At 28.2% G+C, this 22,746-nt stretch overlaps 2 protein-coding genes across 5 annotated transcripts; both read right to left on the bottom strand.

The window, feature by feature from the left end:
- Positions 1–559: 559 nt before the first annotated feature.
- Positions 560–10,638, bottom strand: LOC114124836 (ataxin-2-like protein). Of its 3 annotated transcripts, XM_050200416.1 has the most exons (14): positions 9,841–10,638; positions 7,379–7,508; positions 7,106–7,316; positions 6,901–7,037; positions 6,543–6,664; positions 6,052–6,150; positions 5,348–5,460; positions 5,042–5,263; positions 4,726–4,971; positions 4,209–4,624; positions 3,807–4,128; positions 3,518–3,681; positions 1,748–2,319; positions 560–1,650 (listed from the first exon to the last, which is right to left on the bottom strand). In XM_050200416.1, exons 1-13 carry the CDS (start codon positions 9,903–9,905, stop codon positions 1,801–1,803), a joined length of 2,766 nt encoding a protein of 921 aa, XP_050056373.1. In that variant the 5' UTR covers positions 9,906–10,638; the 3' UTR covers positions 560–1,650; positions 1,748–1,800. The 3 variants fall into 3 exon arrangements, with proteins under 3 accessions (XP_050056373.1, XP_050056372.1, XP_027844066.1); XM_050200415.1 differs by having other exon boundaries at positions 5,042–5,460; XM_027988265.2 differs by having other exon boundaries at positions 5,042–5,460; positions 9,856–10,637.
- A 1,338-nt stretch (positions 10,639–11,976) lies between these two features.
- LOC114124837 (WASH complex subunit 2) lies at positions 11,977–20,714 on the bottom strand. 2 transcript variants are annotated; one of them, XM_027988267.2, is made up of 13 exons: positions 20,439–20,714; positions 20,244–20,363; positions 19,804–19,980; positions 19,537–19,685; positions 19,314–19,470; positions 18,766–18,931; positions 16,888–17,172; positions 16,754–16,806; positions 16,611–16,687; positions 14,546–16,380; positions 13,761–13,921; positions 12,627–13,605; positions 11,977–12,507 (listed from the first exon to the last, which is right to left on the bottom strand). In XM_027988267.2, the coding sequence occupies exons 1-13, from the start codon at positions 20,442–20,444 to the stop codon at positions 12,407–12,409; spliced, it is 4,266 nt and encodes a 1,421-aa protein (XP_027844068.2). In that variant the 5' UTR covers positions 20,445–20,714; the 3' UTR covers positions 11,977–12,406. The 2 variants fall into 2 exon arrangements, with proteins under 2 accessions (XP_027844068.2, XP_050056371.1); XM_050200414.1 differs by having other exon boundaries at positions 19,798–19,980.
- Positions 20,715–22,746: the final 2,032 nt, after the last annotated feature.

A 22,746-nucleotide genomic window follows, 5' to 3' on the forward strand; every position in this document is an offset into this window, starting at 1 on the left:
ATTGTACTATACTACTATTATTAAATTAAAAATAAACATAATAGTGAACTACGAGTTGACGTCAATATTGTACAATGTATGTATAAATTATGAGATTAATATTCCAATATATATGAGTTTTAATTTTTAAGACTAATTGGGCAGTCATTGCATAATAAACATATTTTGGGTATTGTTGTAGTATGCGATCAATCGTATACTTATCGTCTACCAAGCATATACACCGAGTCATTCTCATCAGTCGACGATTAAACTTAATACTAATCAAAGTTCTAAATAATTATGTTAATTGTTTACCAAAAATTTTAATTCAAATTTTTTAGCTCATATTATTACACTGTCACTGAAACAACATAACTTGACATCTATCACCTGTTCATTGCTTTTTTTTACACAAATATTGTTCAAATTAATACGTTTATAGAAAATATAATGGAAAACATCCATTATAATTATACTGGATTGTAAACGTAAAAGTTAGTTTTTATTTTTTACTGAATTATCATTATGATTTATGAGTAATTAAATAAAGAATTAAAAACAAAAAAATTACAATACCTTCGGGAGACAGTTTAATATTTTATTTACTGAACGTGGCATTACAAAATGTACAAAATAAGACTTTTATATAAAACTTTAACAAGGTCTCGCAGCGTTTAACAATTTTTCTCATAGATTTTCAATACATTTTGTTTATGAAAGTCCAAGGTTGGCCGCAGCATGTTAACGTATATATTAAATTTAAAACAAATTCTACTAAATAAATTACTCCCAAAAAAACTAACAAAACATTTTTTTTTTTAGATTACGATCGTGCTGCGGCCAATCTAACAATTTGTTAAAACTAAATAGAAAAGTCGAGCAATTTATTTATCATACGGCAAATTAATTTAAAATAAATTTTTAACAAGACTAAAAAAAAAAGAAGAAAAAATCACAATACATATTATTAATTTTTAAATGAATTACCAGTAATCAGAGATAATATAACAAGATTTTGTTCTCTGCTTACTGGTAATATTTAATGTAAAAATTATAATTTCAGCTAAATATCACATATCCCAGAAAGACATTTTCTCCTTATTAAAGAAATATCAAACGAGGAGTATAGTAAAGTTAGAACAATGTAACTGATACAATATTCATAAATATATATATTTTATAAACAAATATATAAATATGAATAATGTATATATAATATATATAAGCTGATATTGTGTTAACAACTGTACTTATAACAGCTGAATTTATAATTTCAATTTTATATTGCCAACAAGATGTCATATGCAAATGAATGAAAACTAAAAAACATTAATCGAGTCACAATATTATTATATATATTTATATACGAATTAATAAATGTTCTAGAATTTTCTTTTTATACTGGCATAACAAATAAAATGAAGTAACCTCTGAAGGATTCAATGGAAAAAAATAATAAAATTAATAATAATCATTTGTAAAGAACGAGAAAATAATAATAATAAATAAATAACAGTTACTGAACAACATTTAGCCAAAGCTAGCTCATAGTTATTATATCATTGTAACCATACATGATGGTAATTTTTGAGCTTGAAGCTTCTTGACAATCAAGATTTTTCGGTTGAACTGACAATTGTTTTGTATGACTTGATAAACGCCGAGAAACTAGTTTATACAAATAGTAGTTCAATAAACAGAATATATATTGTATATAATTATAATTTGATAACATTGATAAAATACTATGATGAAGAACACTCACTTTTTTAATGCTCTTACTAAATGTGGACTAGGATCATATGAGTTGGCTATATCTCATGATTCCCGAATGGTTGAATATAAGTGGTATTGCCCATGAGGCGCTTGCGCAGATGCTGCTTGGTGATGCTGATGTGGATGGGATATATATTGTTGGTGCTGCTGTGGTGGAGGTTGTTGCATTGAAGGTGCCGAACCAGGTGTATTAGGTGCCGATGGCTGTTGCGAGGCAGTGGGTGTTGGCAAAATAGGGCACATAATTGTAGTACCCGCAGGGAAAGGAGGTGGTTGTGATTGTTGGGGTGGAGGTTGTTGGAAATTTACTGGAGTTTGAGATTGTCCAGGTGTTTGTGGAGGCCCAGGCTGTGGTGCTGGAGACTGAGCAGTCTGTTGTTGATTCATTATATGGTGTTGTGATGCTTGATGATGGTGGTGGTGATGGTAAGACGGTGGACCTTGAGGTACACCACTTTCCATTTGACTTAACTGGCCTGCATTAGCTGGATGGTAGGCTATTGAAGTAGGCACTAAAGTAGGCATCATGCCTCCTCCTTGCTGTGGTACCATACGAACCATCTAAAACAAAAGTATATACTATATAGTAAATAACAGTAGATATCATCAATTGGTGTTATGGGGAACCGAACATTTCAGTACGAGGATAGTTCAACATGGCTGTTTCAAAACGGGATATCTTGACGCCGCAGGTATATTAATATAAAATGTTATAAATATGTTTAATAATACATGATTATATGGTTAAACATACATATGAAAATTATTTTAAAGAAATATGATGTGTGATTCTCTTTAAATACTTAATGTAATTTTTTTATATCATGTTCGCTTAATATTTTATATAGTCGACGATTTAGGTCAGTATATATTTTTTTATTTTTTAAGGGGACTTCCCCTGGCAGTTAAGTTGCACCATAAAAACATCGTGGCCTGTTTGAACCCTTCTCAAGCAATTTATAAATGTCCAAATTATTGAGCAACATACTACCATTCAATATTTAATTTTGTATTCGCTGCCTCAGCATGATAATTCATCCCATTTCAAAATTTAAGACTATCATATGGATTCCAAATTTCTGGAGGGAAACGCAAAATTTTTTCTTCACCGACCATTATGGTTAGTTCGACCTATATTATTATTAATTATCTTAGAAATTATGACCGATCGACTATTTAACTGGATTATACTGATTGCTTTACAGTTGATACACAGCACTTCTACACTTTCGTAGATTTATCTTTAAATTTTTAACTGCTGTGAGTACCTTTATCCTCCTTATATTGTCAGTTTTTACGTACACAATAACAACTATATTTGACTATAATAGTAATAGTAATATGAACTAATATTCTTTATTTAAAAAAAAAATGCCGTGCCGAAATGTATTATTGTTAATTAAAGGTACACTGAAAATATGCTCAAAATCTGAGCAATTTCCCAGATAATTTAGTAATTATATTGTCATAATATAAAGTTTAACAGTAATGAGTTATTAAGGTAATAAAGTTAGGTTAAGGTATTTTTTATACAAATTTGAAGAATTTAAGATTTTTATAAAATTGGTTAAAAATAAATTATGGTAATCAATTGAAGTATTGAACACCATTCCTCAGTAATATTAATAATTTATTGATACTAATACTAAGTTATAAGAATTCAGATTTTTTTTTTTTAAAACAAGCCTTGATTTAGCATTGTTCTACCATGGCTAAGTAACTGACAATTTTGGTAGTTAAATTATTTATAATTATTTACTTGAACTTGTTGATAAGCTTGAGGTGTAGGCATAGGTTGAGGACTATATCCTGGTACAGCAAATTGTGCTTGGAGGGGAGCTGGTGCTAAAAGGGGTTGTCCAGTTGCAGCAGCTACTTGGATTTGTGAAGCTATATCACTTCTATGAGACATTCCCACGGTCACTAAATTATTTATAACACCATATTATAAAAAACTTAATACTTAATAAAATATTCTTATTATAGCTACAAACAAACATATCATTATTAATTCATATTCTTTTTAAAAATACTATATTAACACTAACTTTTACGGAATCGCCCTGCTTGATTTGGTGGTTGAGGAGGCATTGAGTGAGGATGATGATTGAAAGCAGAATTTGAAGTAACAAATACAGTAGGTAACATGGTAAACGCCGGATGGGGATGAGGTGGTGCTTGGTGTGTAACCATCTGCCCAGTACCAGGTGCATGTTGATGATGGTGGTGATGATAAGCAGCTGGAATTGCTATTGCTGGTCCATGTTGAGCTTGAATCATTTGTTGATGTTGATTAGTTGTAGCAACTATATTTGTAGTTGGGGTTTGTGGCGTCATAGGTCTAGATGAATTTGGTGTACTAGGTGAACGCTATAAATAGTTTTAGATATTTCTATTATTTAATATTTATAATATGTATGGATAATACAGTTGATTATAATTTAACTTACTGGAATAAAAGGTTTAGTATTTGGATTAAAAACAAATTCTTTGGCATTAGGATTGAGCTTCGATGTCTGTACAACAGTTTTATCTGGCAATTGAGTTATGCTTTCTTCTGGAGTTTTTTCAGTTTGATCTTTTTTTAAATTTTCTACATTTTTTTCAATCTGTACTTCTTGAAGTTTATATAATGTTTGTGGTGGTGATACAGGAGATTCTGTTACTTCTTCGGGTACATGTGATACTTCCTGTACAGATGGAGAAGGTGGCTCAGAATGTGGTATTTGAGCAACATGTTGTTTAGGAGTTTCGGATACAACTGATGCAGGTGAAGCAACTCTAGGGTTATTTTGAGGGGATGGTGATGATAAATTAAAGTCTGTACTAAATCGCTTCAGTTCTGAGTTAAGACTTTCATCCCTAACTGTTAAAATATAAAAAAAAGTTTAATAACATAAATACATAATTTGTATTTTATTGCACTTATTGTTAACATTTATAATACAGCATGTAATAATCAATTACCTCTAATAGGAGGGGGAGGTTGTTGCGTTTTTGGCACAGATTTATCAGCTGCTGCAGCATATGATGTACTAACATTAGGCCGAGAATTTGTAGTACTTGTCTGTTGCGTGTAAGTGGCTGTTTGATATCTAGGGGGAGGTACACTTGCTATTTGATTATGATGGCCTTGAACTGTTGGTGGAGATGACCTTGATGAAGAAGGTAATGATTGATTGTCATTGGATGCGTAATTATTACGGCCAGAAACTAAAAGTAAAAAAAATAAATAAAAATATTTACATTATTATTAATATGTATAAAATAAAACATTAAATACCATGTCTTGAACCAGATGAAGAAGTTTCTCTACGATTATTAATGGGAGCTGATGTTCGTTTATCACTTTGGCCATTGACAGAAACTGGTGATTCACGACTATTGGCAGCATATGTTTGATTAGCACTGTTGTGATAAGGAGGCAAAGTGGATTTGTTCACAACGTTGTTGTTACCATTTTGCTGATGAGCATGCCCTCGATTCTGGTTGCTATTTTTTGTCCCTGAACCAGAAACACATTCCCATCGCTCATTAGATCCACTGCTAGAATATTTTTCTGTGTGTTTACGGTTTCTATTAAACAAACCATATGCACTGTTGGCTGGCTGCTGTGGTCCAGGTTTACGACGTCCAGACATGTATTTGTTATCATTGTGATTACTAGACATCTCACTTGCTGGTCTTGAAACAGCAGCAAACCTTAATAAATAAAAAAAAATATGAAATTACTTTAAACAAGTATTTATATTTATAAATTAGATAGTATAAGAAAAGGGGACCCTAATCAAAATTCTCAGGTATCTAATATTATTCATACGCTATACTTCTAACTAGCATAATATCCAAATACTTAATTTAAATTTCCATGTTAAATAAATTGTGATATTTATAAAAGCGCAAAACTTCTTTTAAACTACTATGAGACAATAGAATATAATTTTAAGAATTTATTATTTATCACGTAAAAATATTCTTGATATTCTAAAAAGGTTGTATCATTAAGAGGACGTCGTACCCGTATGTATGATCTCCATCTTTCACACGTATGACATAGACAAAATGTGTTTTCGCAGTCAGAGTAGAACTCACTCAATTTTGGTACTAGAGTACCTAAATATACCTAATATAAAATTGAATTCTGACAATATTTTTGAGAGCAAAATTCTGCATTCTTTTTTAAAAAAATTTAAATTTTGAAATGTTGAAGGTCATTTAAAATTGTTAACATTTTTGCTATTTTTAAACCATATAATGAATGTAATATAACGGAAACAATTAATTATTATTTACCTTTCTTCTTCGTCGCCATTTTCTAAATTGGCTCGATTTTGAGAACTTGGATTACTTTCAATTTCTCGAGCTAAACGAGCAGCTTTTGCTTCTTCATTTCTAAAAAAAAAAATTGCATTATTATGAAATTGATTCAGCATCTTTTTTACTTTACACCAGTTATATGGGACAAATAAAAAATAAGTTAGTCTTAGATTTAGTAGTATCATACTTGTGTAAATAAACTTGTAAATCTACCAGTTTTTCAAAAAATATTTCTTAGTATGAAAACAATTAATTTTCTAAATACTTACATAGGACCTATTAAAAATTGTTTGTTTATTTTTTTAAATTTATAATTGTTATCTTTACTTTTATTTTTATTATAGCTATTTTAATTCAACAAATTGAGAAATCATTTTCCTAATTTATTAATAATAATTATTACTAACTTAATAAGTGTACTCTAAAAGTTTAAACTAGATAAAATTCACAATTAGACAAATTATTACTTGTAATTTGATAAATCTGTTCGTATTTCTGTTGTGTAACCACTTAAATTTTGATCAAAAGAAGATGTTACACCATGTTCTTGCTCATTTCTTCTAAACATGTCATCAGCATCCCAACCATTCTAAAAATTAAACAATCAATTATAAAATGGTAAAATATATGTAATGTTAGTAGAATCGACTTTATTTTTAACAATAAAAAAATTTGGATTTTAAGTCTATACAAATCAATATTATGCCAATGTGAGAAAGATTTTTTTATTTTTCACACACACAAAAAAAAAAATAAATAATAAGGTTAGATTTATTAGAAATCGATTGTTTAACCTAATTATTGTTAATTGGTATTGCAACCTACCGCATTATTATTTCCAGAATTTAAATCAAAATCATCCATATCACCATTCATGGATGGTGGTTCCCACATTTCTAATACTTTTTCACCCGAAGGTTGTCCATTATATTTACTAATAGTTGTATCAGTTTGGAATGTATCTATAAATGAATATATAAAATATTTATAAAAATGTACTTATATAATAATCAAATATATATTTACTTACTTCGAGTCATACTATCTAAATCTGTTTCATATGCAGCAATTTTTACTATACTGTCAAATTTAAATATCATTTTATCAGCTACAATCTTTAAACCTATAGCTTGACTTGATGGGGGAGGATCAGTCCTATGCGGTAATTCTAAAACAACATCAAAATTGCTAGAGAATGTGCGCAAAATACCCGAATACATTTCTTTAGAATGAGTTACTATCTGAAAAAAAAAAATTATTTTTAAATACACAACATAAGAATCAAAGTATTAAAAATTCTTACTTCTACTTCAAGTCCAATTAAACTAGTAACACGGTGCATAAATGTTTCATTTAAATATATTCCATCAGCACCGGACACTTGTGTATTAACTCCATTTCCACCTGAAGATGAGGCTCTAGCCCGAGGAGCTCTAAAAATACAAATGTATACATAAATATATTTAAATAGACTAATTTTAGGAGTATAAGAATGATCTATTAATATTTTAGTTAAATTTGACCTATTCAATTGATAGTCATTAGTCAAATACTTTTATTTAAATTGATAAAATAGTATAAAATATTTTTTTGAAAAGCCTGGGGGTGCATTTGTGCTATGATTCTGCAATCTATTATGCAATATTCACATTTATATGAACTAAAATTATACAATAATTAAATTCATTTTTTCCTATCTTACATTTTTGTGTTCTAAAACCTAAAAATGTTAATATTAGTAGTTACACAAAAATGTTTACACAAATATAATAGGTAGATTAAATTATATATCTATATAATCATTACCTAAATTCCTTTATTTGAATTGCTTACCAAGTTAAATTAAGTTAAATACCTACCAAATTTTAACATAATTGTTAAGTTGATATGAATACAATAGGTATAATTACATTTTATTTTAAACATAAATATTAAATTCCATAAAATTATAAATTTTAGACAAATAGGTCTTTTAATGTAATACCATGTGATACTTATGGAATAAAATCATTTTTTCTAGTATTGCCTACTGATTATCATTAGGTATGTAAATAATATATTTTTCTTAATATTTCTTTATAATTATATTAATTTGTAAGACATAATCCATAATAATTAAAAAAAAAACATTGAAGTGGTTTTTAAATACATATCTTCTTCTTAATTTACATTTAAAATTATTTATAATTCATATTTATTTTATGCTTGGTTAAATCAAAATATTTTTAAGCAATTCTAAACATAATTTTTATAACAATTTATCTACATAATTAATTGGAAAAATTCATAAGCAATACCTATAGCATATAGGAATCTAATAAAAGTAAGATTCATGGTTTTCTGGAATATTCAAGTAAAATTAAATTATACTTATATTCCTATAATTTTGTCATTAGCTAATTTAATTTCATTTAATTACTATAATTAAGATTATATATATACATAGTAGATACATGCAGATGTTAATACTATATATATAAAATGAACAATAATTAATAGAATAACCTTTGTTAATCTTTAAAATGTGTAAACAAGTAAATAATAAGTGTAATATGTTTTTGCTAACACAAAAGACTTAAGCAGCATTGTAAGGTTTTTAAAGTTATAATATTTAAACAGATACCTAGGTACTTTGAGAAAATTAAAGATGATTAAGAAATGAAAACAACATTTTAACAATTTTATTATTTGTAATAATTTCTTTTCTATTCTAATAGTAGATATTCTTTCATTTGACTAAATTAGATGGGAATTTTCATTGATTTTATAGTTGTAGCTTTTGTATGGGTATTAAAAGATGTATTTGAAGAACAATATTATACTATTAATCGAATGGATATGTAATTTCGACAAATTCAAATATTTGATATAGAAAATTAGTTAAACAGCAAATCATCAACTTATAACTGAAAGGCGATAAATATATGCATACATAGTATAGGGTTTTTGTACAAGATATACCATACGCCTCACAGAATAAATCATCATAATTATTCATAATCTCATATCAAGGTCTGCCGCACACTTTGTAGGCGATCAAAAGCAGTAAAATAAATATCTAAGCAAACGCCAAATTTATGTTCGTACTTCGAAGCGATAAATCCAATAAGCCAAAAGGCAAAAACGGAATACCTAGGGCAGTAAAACATAAAAATAAAATATTGTGAAATATCGATTAGTTTCTAGAACTCGAGAAAAACATGTGTAGTGGCAGCGGTGTTCCCAGAAAATGTGTAATCCTATAATTTCTGTGAAGTATGAACTCGGTTTTCAACCAGTTACCTACGTTGATAATAAATAAAAACGTACACTATTATTTTGTATCCTTATTATTATTATAGTAGCGAGAATGCAGACGGGGCGGCCCAGATGATATTACTATATTATTAGTAATAGGAATAGTATGAGGGGTATATAATAGAAAAATCCCCGACAAAATGGCGACTGTGTTGACATTGATTAGCGACAAAAAAAAAATTGTAAAACAAATAACAACAGTCAGATTGTTGTTATCGCCGAGCACGAGTATAATATAATAATTTAATATTGTATTGTAGGGCCATTTTACACACGTATTATAGACATATTATCAATTTATTTCGAATAAATTGTTGTCGCATTTCAACGAGTGCGAACGGGCGGCGTTGAAATACCACTGTACCTACTTTTAGTACCTACCTACCCGACAATACTGGACGAGCACACGTCTCTTCGATTGTCATTAAAAAAAAAAACATCCTCAAAAAAATAATAATATTGGTCTACCTCGGATGTACATACCTCGTCCCGGTGCTGTTGGTGTTGGCGCGACTTTTTCTCTTAGTGTTCATCCTGCCGTCGTCGTTTCGGCCGGAAAAGGCGCAGTTCTTCGTCGGGACCGGAATTTTGAATAATTTCTAACACGGAACGATTAACAATACGACGTGCGGACACAGCGGCCCTCTTCCTGTGCACACAACGCTACGGGTATATACGCTATTGCGGGAGGAAGATGATTTTCCGGAAGGAGGTTTTCGCAAATCGGTCGGGGCGGCGATTCGTACAGAGGTGTCTGGACCGAGTGCGGGCAACGTAATGTCGTCGTGCTCGGGGGAGCGACAGAGAGAGACTGCTTGCGTCGTCGACGGCGGCGGCACACGCGAAAAACCGCGAAGAACGTCCGTTTGCGCGATGAGCGTCGACGTCGGACGGTCGAACAAAGACGGACGGACGGACGGCACGATACGCTTTTGCGATCGACGCTGATCGTCTTCGGTTGATAAAAACACAACGACGACGACGACGAAAAAAAAAAACGAACGAGTATTGTATTACTATTTATTTATATTATTATTATTTATTATGATTATTACTATTGTGTGTATTTATTACTACGCGTGCATACGTATACAGATATGTATAATACGCGAAAGCGCGCGCGCGTGTGTGTGTGCGTGGGAAAAAAAAAAGATAAAAAAAAGGGGCGAACTAGAGGCGGCGGCGGCGGCGGCGGCAGCAGTAGGCTAACGACGACGCGCGCTGACGTAATCGATCAAGTTCACTGCACTCTCGGCGGCGCGGCGTACCTGTGCGTTTGTGCGGTCGGTCGGCACTGCGGTGCCCAAAGACGGGCGGCGGCGTGTCGTGTACGGCAGTCGCAGTAGTAGTAGCGCGCGCGGCCGATCTCACGGCGACGTGTCGTCGGTTTGGGAAAAAATAATATGACAAAAAACCATTTTTTTTTTTGTTTTTCCGTACGCGGCTCTCGCAAAACTTCGTACTTTTCGTACGTCGGCTACACCATTCTTTGCCAATAATAAACGTTTTTAAACGTATTTCTGTGTTATATATATATATAACGAAAGTATGCGTATAATATGTATATATATATATATATCGTATCTTAGTGTTTGGTACCGTACACGAGTATGGTATATAGTAAATTGTCGTCTAATGAGCGTGCGCGAAAGTCTTCGCGATACGATCGTTTGGCGGGGATTCAGGGAGTGGAGGTTTTTCAATGGCGGGGAACTGCGCGCGGTCCGTCCTCCACCACCACCAACAGAACTATTGGTCCATGGAACCGCGCATCGTTCATGGAACAATGCGTCGTCGGACATATGGTTATTTTTTTTGAACCGGCACGGCGCCCACCAACCGGTCGTGGTGGATACGTCTTCCGATAACTGTTCGAATTCGATATCCTAACGAAATACCGTGGAGATTATGATGTTTTTGTTTTCTCAAAAAGAATTTATTTTATAACTTGTCTGTTCCGACAGAGTTAGAAAACTCTTGTTTTTCCTGCCATCACACTTTTCAACAAAACAGTCTTTCGCGAGACTTTCTACTATCAGATCTCAGCACGATTAAAGGTATAATATCTTTTATCGTGGACCTCAGTAAGACGATGATTATTATTGATTAAACTTAAACTTTACCACTAAAAATACTTATCAACAAAATATTAACATAATATAAATATCATTGTATCAACATTCGACATCACAAAAGCATTGTAACTGTAATTACAGAATCTAATATTTTAATCAGACGTCTTGTAATAGCCTGTATTACGCTAAAACATTTTAAAATTAATAAAAAACTAAACCATTGACGACCGACGAGGACTCTATTCCTGCATCCTGCTAGTCGTGTGTGTTGTAACTTGTATTATGTATTGATTTGCATATAGTCGTATTAACTCGGGAACCGACACACCTGAGAGTGCTGCTGTCATCTTGGTATATGATCATTAATCAATTTGTTTTCTCTATACTCTATTACAGTCATCCTAATCAAGAATTCTACAACAATGAAACAAAAACCGACTATAATTAAATATATGTTATTATAGCTTAATGATATTTTAATAATGCTATAATAATTTGGTGCACCGACTAAGATATATTATAAAAGACCTTACGCATAATATTTATATATATTTTATTATTTGAAATAAATAATGTATAACAAAATTATAACATAACAATTAACAACCCATGATGTAATAATAATAATAGGGTAATATATAACATTACACAGTGATAGTAATATAATAATGGCAAATCAAATTAAAACATAATAAAATTGGGAAAACAAAACATTAACTATAAACAAATTAATCCATGATAATTATGGTAGTAAATGAGTGAGCAAAACAAATAAAGCTCTAATCAGATTGTTCATAATATAATTACATTTAATATTGATTTTTTTTTTTTTGTTTCAAAAGTTCAAAACTTTAAATAAGTATCAAATTTGTTTTTCACATACGTGTATATCACATAAATTCCAATACAAAAATTGTAAACGTATAAAAAACAAAATAGAAATAACATATTTAATTATTTTAATCCTTCTTAAATTCTAATGGATTAACAGCAACACTTTCGGCAGCAAGTTTTACGTAACCATCACCACTAGATCGATTTTGTCGCTGATTTAATTTATCTATTTACAAAAAAAAAAAAAAAAAATGTGAATCATCAAACAATAGAAATTTATTAAAAATATATAACAAGTTCAATAATTATAAATAAAATTATTTAGATAGTTTATTTTATACTAACCACCAATTGGTTTTTGAGAAGTTAAATTACTTCCTGAAGGTTTGTTGGGGGAATTAAATAGATCATCATCACTATCATCACCAAATATTGACTTGGTTTTATCTGAGTTCTTTTTTGTAAATTTTTGGTTAAAATCAAATTCATCATCACTATCAAATATATTCGATGACGGTTTATTTACTTTATCAGATTTCCTAGAAAATAGATAATCATCATCATCATCATCATCAAATAAAGAATTGGATTTCTGAGGTAACAAGGTATTTGAAATCTTAGATTTATTTTCTTCTAATTCTTTCACATTAAATGTTTTAACTTGCGTTTCACTTATTGGTTCAATTTCCATAAGTTTTTCATTAACCGATTCAATTTCTGGTTGTTTTTCTTTTACTGGTTTAGTTTCTGGTTGTTTTTCTTTAACTGGTTCAGTTTCTGGTTGTGTTTCTTTTACTGGTTCAGTTTCTGATTGTTTTTCTTTTACTGGTTCATTCTCTAGAAGTTTTTTATGAACTGATTCAATTACAGGAATTTGTTCTTGCACTGATATATTTGATTCTAATAGTTTATCACCTAATATTATGTTTTTATTATCATTACTATCTTTTTTATCTAATTCTTGTTGAATTGACTCAGATGGATCTGAATCCTCATCAAATAAATTTTTTGTAAGTTTATATTTTGATTCTATTTTTTCAATATTTCCATAAATTTTATTATCGTTATCATTAGGCGTAAGTGGTTTATCATTAAATGGTACTTGGATTATATTTTTAACTTCATTTGAAGAATCTGTATCTGTAATATCGTTATTTAGTATTGGACTAGATTGATAGTCAACTAAATTAGATGTTGAAACGTATAGGCGAGATGATTCTTCAAAGTTTGTTTCGGAACCAACATCTATAGATGACATACGAGCAGCAGCTATTCTAGCTTTTCGACTTTGTGGACGTCTTTTTACTTGAATTCTGGCTCTTTCCTAGAACAAATTATACAGTGATACAAACAAATAAAAAAATAGAAATAACTGTATAGCAAAGGTTTTAATATTATTTATTGATTTTAATTAGTATATTAATTATTAACTATAATTTTTTTTGGTTTAGATTATTATTTTTAAAGAATATTAATTACTTTTTCAGCACTAAAAAGCTTTGTTCCATCAGTAGGTAATGCATCATTTTTCTCATCCAATGAAACTGATCGAGGAATATTCGATATTTTCAATGGGCTTTTAGCATTGGGAAGTAGAGTAGCAATATTTATAAATGCCCCAGCATTTTTATTTAATTTTCCTGAAAAAAAAAAAAATATATTATAAAATAATAATTTATATTGATGATTAAACAATACTTCATTAGATGTAAAATAATTTTCGTTCTATACTTTTCAGTAGCTATTTTAGTAGTATTTTAGAAAAAATATAACAATATATATTTACATTTTATTTTATTTTCTATCTCTTAAAAAAATTCAATCATGATAACTTTGATTCAGTTATTTACAGTGTAATATAATCTTACATTATTTCATTGATATTTTAAACAACCGGCTTAAATAAATATCAACTATTTTTAATGATATTAAATTTTTATATGAATTCAATATTTATTGTAATCTGAATTGTTAATGTACCTGCTATATTATCTGTCCAAATTTATCTATTCAGTTTAAATCCAAAATATCCTTTGATTCAACAACATATAGTAATTATATCAGCTAGGTTATTGTCAATTTCCAAAATGTCCTAATTTAAACACAATTGAACTTAATTTGTACTAATTTCAACTAATTATACTGTTACAATACTCTTTTCTTATTTTGTTAAATTCAATTTCAGAATACTTGTTTTATTTATCTTAATAACAAATCATATTAATAGCAATAATTAAAAATGTATGATTTAAAATTAGCATTACCTGGAAGTTTTTTTATAGTTTCATTTCTTGAATTTGGCGAACTGAAAAAAGGTCCATCAATAGAATCCTTAGAAGAGAAGTCTGGTGTAGGACGAATTGTGTCAATTTCCTGAATTTTATTCACATTTTCAGGTTTAGAATTAAAAGAAAATTGTTGTTCACCACTACTTGATAGTATAGAATTTTTGATATCTTGAATTGTGTTTTCTGAAGAACTAGGTATTTTTATAATATTGGACGCATTTATATCTTTTTCTTTCAATAGTTCTTGATTATTACTAATAAGTAACTTTTCTGGTGATAGATTTAGTGTTGGAGTAATTATTATAGTTTCTTTATTAGAACTATCGTTTTGAATTTGTGGACTGGAAATCAATTTTTGTTCATCATCACTACTTGATAATATAGAACTTATATTATTTTGGATTATATTTTCATTATTAGGCATATGAGTTTCTTCTTGGCTAAATAAATCATGATTTTCACTATTTTCTAAGCTATCAGGTGGTGTATTCTGAAACATACCTTGATTGTTTTGATCCATTTGTGGACTTAAAAATTCTTCAGATGACAAACTTATAGTTGATATTTTTTCATTTATATTTTGATTATTAGATACATTAATTAAGGCATCAGAAATATTTTTTTCAAAAGACAAATAATTTTCATCTTCATCATCAGACAATAAACTAAAATTGTTGGTACTTTTTTTATCTATGTCATTTTCCATTTGATTTATTTTATCAATACTTGGTACTTTATTTATTATGGCACAATCATTAGTCTCTTTTGAGATACTTATATTTTCAATTTCATTAGAACTAGATTGTAACCTGTTTTTAGAGGATTTAAAACTGTAATTTGGTTTATTAGTAATAAATAGATCATCATCAGAAGAAGAATCAAATAAGTTTACTTTCTGTCCATGAATTTCACTATCTGTATTTTGACTAAAATCACTTGCATTAGAAACCGGTTGATTTTTTTTAATATTATCTTTATTTGATTTATTAACATTAAACAATGTATCATCATCAGTATCATCTTCATCCGATGAAAAAAAATTACTTAACTTTTTTGTCTGTTGTGAATTTGAAGGCTTTTGATTACTTTGTATTGTCATGTTGCTGTTATTTGAAGATTCCATAATATTACTATTTAAAGTATTATAGTTGGGTAATAATTCCTGTTTGGTAACTATATTATCAGATACACTAGAACTTAATTCATCAATATTTTCCTTATCTAATTTACCTTTAACTTTATTTTCTTCTATGGGGGGGTTTGATACATGTTTTATTTCATTTGATTTATTTAATACCTCAACATGTGTTGGTGTAGAACTTAGAACAGATATTTGTTTTGGTATTATTTTATTTATAGATTTATTACTAAATAAATCATCATCAGATGAAGAGTCTAAAAGTTTTGAAGATTTATTATCAGTTGTAGAATGGAAAACTAATTCTTTTGTTTTCAGTTTTGAATCCATAAATTCTTCATCTGAATCTGATTCTGAAAATATATTTCTTGATGAAATTTTATCTTTAGTCAAACTTTTTTTAGAATCTAAAACTTCTTGTTTTAAAGTTGGAGAAACTGTTACTGGTTTTTTGGTAAACAAATCATCATCATCTGAGTCTTGATCAAAGAGCGATCGTTTTTTTAATGGTTTAGTTTCTTTTATTAAATCTTTATGTGCCACAGTCACTGAATTTGGATTGGAATTGTCAACAGTTTTATTTGAAATATTAAAATCTTTTTTAATATCTTCAGCAGTATCATTCTGTGTTGTTACAGCTATTTTTTTACTTATTTCAGGTATTGTCGATGGTCTGTAAATAAAAAAATTTATACAAAATACGTATTATTGACTTCTAATTAGATATTAATCAATATACTATGTTACAAAACTTAATGTAAATAATTAAATTTATTTTATAATTGTGAACTCATAATTAGTATCACAAGAATATCACTATATTATATAAATATGCAATATTTTATCCACAACAAAATATGATTAATTAATATAACTAGATATTTATGATTTAATTGACAATACTTTATGTTTGGAGAAGGACTCGAAATGTATGGGTTTTTATCAGTTCCACCAAGAATATTAACAGCTCCTTTGGGTAACTAATAATTAATAAACAAACAAATTATTTAGTAAGTTTAAAATTACTAATTGCAATAAATAATTACTTTTATTTTGGACGATGTGACATTTAAATTATCTGACGAAGAAGATGTATTATCTAAAACATAAAGTATTTTAAAATTAATGAAAAAAAAAATCAACCATGAATTAGTCAATATAGCTATATAAAATAAATAACCTTTTTGGAATCGTTTTCGCAGTTCATCATTCAGTGTCTGTTGTATATTTGGTACTTCAATCTTTACTTGAGTATTAGATTGAGGTTCTTGCAGAGGTGGTTGATCGGTGTATATCGGTAAAGGTGGTTCATTTGAAAAATCATCATTGCCATCATCATCAATATCATCCCACAAGTTGTTTTCACCAAACACATTATTACTACCATTACCAAATATATTATATTCATTTTCTAAATTGTCATCTTCATCATCATTAATTAAAGGTGGTGGACTAAATAAATCATCTATTAAAAAAATAAATGAAAGTTAAATAAAGTTAAAAAGGTTGGTACAAACAAAGAAAAATAAACTTAAAAAATGCACAATTTATACTCATAATACATTAACACATTGACTGCATACTGACGCCAATTAGTATCATGAGGATCATTCAGCAACATGTTTGACAGTATGTTATATTTAAAATAAATGATTTATAGTTCCCTACTTGTTGCTGAATGTTATTTTATTATTATTTAGCATGATTGAACGCATGTTTTAAAATATGTATTTAAACGCCTTTTGAACACGTGACCTATAATAAGAGCAATTTTTAGAAAAATGACACGCACTGGGTGAAAACACAGCCAACGTGGTAATATATACCATAATTTATTTGGATTTAGAAGCGTATAATTATTAATTCTAGTTTGATTTAAACTCCATCATTAAACTTATTTATCACCAACAGTAATGTTTTTAAATTAGTTTGATCAAGGTACAGTGGCGAATGTTGACTCCAAAGTCAATGAGCATGCTTATTCATCATAATGTATTATCGTTTATTTAATTTACATTAATAAATAGTACACACATTTTTATTTATTTATAAATAAATAAAATTTTATACACTCGTACATGTAAATAAATGAATAAATCATTGACGTAGTGCAAAATAATGAGTATACTCTGGGTGGGTTGCTAGTGTAGCAGGTCTTAGAATAAATTGTTGTTATATATATTACATTATGATTTTTTTTAAATTCGTAATATGTTATTGATGACACACTAATTTTTGTATTTTTACTAATTATGTTAATATTTTTAAGCATGTGGTGCATGTTGAATATGCCCTGAGAATTTGACACTGTCAAGAGTATAATGCTATCAACGCAAAAGCATAGAAACAACTGATCAATATACTAGCTTAGCCACCCCAGGAAAATGTATATATTGTACCCTTATCAATAAGGAGCTATTAAAATAACATACATTTCATGTATATGAATAAGTGAAAGATGCCACCTTAGAATAAAAGTTCAAAAAGGTGTTAAATGTGTCTAATTGAATTAAATAATTTTGAAACAACTATTGAATAACTTGATGGTACAATTTTTAAGTGGTAAATTTAAAAAAAGAAATTTACAGAAAGTAATGAAAACAATTTGAAATAAATAAAAATATAAAATTGGTAATTACTTTTTATACAACATTAACTTAAATCCACAAATAAATGGCTTGAATATCATTATATAGTCATAGACATCTAAACTATAGTCTGTCTCACAAAAGAAAGGTACCGTTTCGCACAAGTAGACTCTGGACCACGGACCACCTGTGTCACAACGCACCACCAGATTGGGAAAGTTTGAGACAACTCAGTAGTAAAATAATTTTTCCACAATCTGGTGGTGCGTCGTGCCGCAGGTGGTTCATGGTCAACAGTCTACATGTGCGAAAAGGTACCTTTCTTTCGTGAGACAGACAGATTCAAGTATTTTAGTATTTTGTAACAAATATTAAATAATATTTTTTCCAAATGTAAATTTTGTTATAAGATAATACAATTAAATATCAATAGATTAATTATAAAATCATTAAATTAATGTATATATTACCTTCATCATAATCTGCATATGTGGGAATATTTTTAGATTTAGGTTTTTCTGGTTCAAAAATAATATTATTGGTATTTAATGATTCAAGATTAGGTTCATATGTATTTTTTGATACACTAATAGAATAAATATCTTCTTCGGGTACATCATTGCTAGATAACGATTCCTAAATAAACAGAAAATAATTTTTAGCATAATTTAAACTGTATACACAAAACTGTAATTGCAATTTTTTATAACTGTTTAAAAAATAAATAATCTGAATCTATATGGTATCCATCTAAATGTATTTTTTTTTATCAGTTATCTATTCTCTGTTCATTGTGAGAATATGACAACGTCAACTTTTCACATGACTCCGAGTTACTTTATTTATTATTCACTCTTCTCTATTCTCTTACTTCATTAATTATCGATTGATTATTGTAAATAGTACTACAGTAGACAAAAACTAATTTTGATTTGTGTGCATTTATATTCTCTCAATAAATATTATTTAAATCAATCCTATAATTAACTAACATATTAATTAGAAAAACTTATTTTACCTGATCTTTAAATGTATTTGTAGGTTGTTCAACATCAGAATCTGAATCTGAAAACATAGTATTATCTACTACTATTTCAGATAATGTGTTACCACTTAAAGAAGGAAGATTTAATTTTTTGTAAAATATTTTTGGCCTTAAAACAGTTTCTTCATGACTATCACAAAAACATAAAAAAAAATATTATTGTCTAATACAAAGAAATAATTTTAATAGTTCTAACCTAAGTTCATCATCATTGTCATCAGAATCACTAACAACAACAGTTATTTTCTCAAAGTGAGTATCAATAGCTTCAAAGCTATTTTTAAGAGCTTCTTTTATATTATTTACCAATGTATCAGCTTGATTGTTTTCTCGTAACACTGGTTTCTAAAAATATAAAATTTGAATTAGTAAACATGATAGCATTATACACAACAATCAACTATGCTATTCCTATGTTTTTGTTAAAATAAAAATAAATTTAATATGTGTTAATTACATTTACTTCAACTTGAGTTTGCACTGTCTCATCCTCGTCCTGAACTTTATTTTCTATAAACTGTTTATCTGCTAATAACTGAAATTCATTATTGATGTTTGCTATTTGAACTGCAGTATCATCTATGCTGGCTACTAAATCGTCCAATTCATTTAACGTATTCTTAGCACCTTGAGTTATTTTCTAAAATATTTAAATTATTATCTATTAAAAAGTACTATTATTAAATTTAAAACCTAATTATAAAACATGAATAATATTTATAACAAAAGAATTTGAATAAAAAGGGATAAATTTAGAAAAGTAGATTTGTTTATAAATGTTGAGAATAAATAAAACTATTTATTATTATTTGACAAAGAATACAAAGTGAAAACAACAATGAATATACATGATTGCAACATTACACAATCACATGAATTAATACTATACAGAATTACACTTACATTAGACAGTTGTTGAAGGTATTCCGCTAATCGTGCTTCATCGCCTTGATCCCATTCTTTGCGCCGTTCAATAAAATCGCTCAAAGTCCATACATGAGTTTCCTTAGATGGTAATTTGTCCTATTAAATATTTTTGAAATAATATAAAACAGCATCGTGAAATAAACCGTATATTATGTATTACGCAACACTTACCTCCATAAGGTATTATTGAAAAGCTGAGCCAATTTTTCCAAAACCCACAATTCACAACTATTGTAGACACTAACAAATTATGATTGAAAATAAAAATTTTTGATTATTTTAATTGACTAATAAGTACTTAATAGTCGATCCAGAGCGATTTAAAAATTGAATTGATATTATTATTTATTTTATTTATGGCGACTAGCAAGAAGCCAAGAAATATTACAATAATTAATAATTATTGTTTTCATAATAATTGACACAAGTCACTATTTAGATAGTAGATTCTAAGAAAAATACACACACATAGTGATAAGAATTCAACTGTTATCAGTGTCAATAAGTATGATTTTAATTTAGTGGATTGAACACATATTATATATATAACCGTGTTATGTAATACATAGGTATTTTATGTTGTGAGAAGTGACAAATCTGTAGAAAATGATAGAACTGAATGAACCGTTAAAAAAGAAATTCAAGATTTTTAAGAGATGACTAGATGAGAGAACAAAACTACAAACTATATTAACTCTGTAGTCTATAGAATACTGGTTGCATGTCTGTAAAATGATATTAGTGAATGTTTTTTATTTTATATTATAAATTGAACACAACACTGATAGCACTCAGTACAATCGCGATCATTATTAAATTATTACTTTTGATAAATAATTATTCTAATTAATTATTTTATGTTTAGATCATATTATATACATGTATATGATCTAAGATTTTATGTGCCGAGTAGCATGTGACAAGTGATAAATAATAGAATTTTAACAATATAAAAAATGCATTTACAGAATTTTTTATAAGCAAAATTATATTGGTCGTTTTATAAAAAGTAATTATTAATTACTCATCCCAATACCCAACCACCCACATGGGCATGTATAGGTATTATTTTAAGGGGGGCGGGGGAGCAAAATAAAAAAATCTCAAATTTAAGCTAAATAAAAGTGTAACATTAATTCAATGAGTAGGAATAATATATACGTTATTATAATATATTATTCATACAATTAATATTTCTATTGGTATATTATAGTTAATTAATGTAGAATAAGTTCAAGAAGAAACAATAAAATAGAATATAATTAAATATATTATTTGATACCGGTATATAATAACTGCAGCATATTTTTTAGATTTATTATGTCTTGGTCTCATTAGAAAATATTTATAAAATTATAAGTTAATATTACTTTTCGTTCCAAAGATAGCAAGCGCTCTATTTTGCCCCTTTCAATGGGGCCTTTGTGCACCCCCTAAATTTACCAAAGTTAACCACCAAAATGATTATACTACGTGTAGAAAATACATATACTCGTAGACTATAATTTATAATAAAGGTCTGGTAAACCTATACATTTAAGAATATTAAATATATTATAAGATTTCTTGTATATTTTTCTTACCAAGTATAATTAGAAAAACAAAGAATAGAAAACAGCCACATTATATTTTTACATATTTCTTGAAAACTTTTAAATACCCTCCCACCTAAATCTTGAACCATACTATCCATTCTGATGTAAAAGTAAATTTAGTATATAAAGAAGTTAAAATTTACTATCAACACTTCCACAATCGTCTTACATTCTCCAGCAATAACTTTTTAATACAAAATCTGCAGTTCCTTCTATTTCTGATAACCCACACAGACATCTGAATAGAAAATTATGATCTCCTACCCTCAGAAATCCCAAGATAGATATCATACCACTATAGTTTAAATAATTAATAAAAAAAAAATTAAGTATCGGTGAATGTCATTAGTGGACTTCTCATATCAAGTATTGCCAGTAAAGTGTAAATATTTAATTATATTATTAATTTTGTACGAGATTAATCAAATTAATTTGTATGTAATCTACACTAACCACACAAACCTCCTATTGTGGCTATAATAATACATTGATTATTACAAATAAAGGAAAATAAAACATATTTCTTGGATTATTCAGAATATTTTGGATCTGTATAATATATAATGAAACAAATTATCTGTAAAATATAATATTATATTTTTAACTGCATCAACTGTTTATCTAATAAAAATAATTAGTTATATTATATATTTATATAATTTTTACATTATGTATGTTGAGTGATGAACAAACAAGAATATTTTCATTACAATTAATAATGCATATTTGTATATCAATAATAATATTTTAATACATAGGTTTCATTTTAGATTTAAAAACAACTACTTAAAAATATATTGTAAATAGTTACAATAAGAAATTTGCAATATATAACGATAAAATTTTTAGGTAGACTGATTGCTAAACAAATAAAAATATAGAAT

The sequence above is a fragment of the Aphis gossypii genome, chromosome 2 (assembly GCF_020184175.1).
Source record: "Aphis gossypii isolate Hap1 chromosome 2, ASM2018417v2, whole genome shotgun sequence".
NCBI classification, from domain to species: domain Eukaryota; kingdom Metazoa; phylum Arthropoda; class Insecta; order Hemiptera; family Aphididae; genus Aphis; species Aphis gossypii.

Bases quoted from the DNA above. Each gene is read 5' to 3' on its own strand.
- LOC114124836 (XM_050200415.1), bottom strand. From the start codon at position 9,905: ATGAACACTAAGAGAAAAAGTCGCGCCAACACCAACAGCACCGGGACG. The intron at 7,317-7,378 runs GTAAGAATTTTT...TTTTTTTTTCAG, and splicing joins TAATTGGACTTGAAGTAGAA to ATAGTAACTCATTCTAAAGA. The intron at 6,151-6,542 runs GTAATAATTTGT...TTTTTTTTTTAG, and splicing joins ACAGATTTATCAAATTACAA to AAATGAAGAAGCAAAAGCTG.
- LOC114124837 (XM_050200414.1), bottom strand. The intron at 19,471-19,536 runs GTTAGAACTATT...TTTTTGTGATAG, and splicing joins GACAATGATGATGAACTTAG to TCATGAAGAAACTGTTTTAA. The intron at 17,173-18,765 runs GTAATATATACA...TTTTTTTAATAG, and splicing joins ATATGCAGATTATGATGAAG to ATGATTTATTTAGTCCACCA.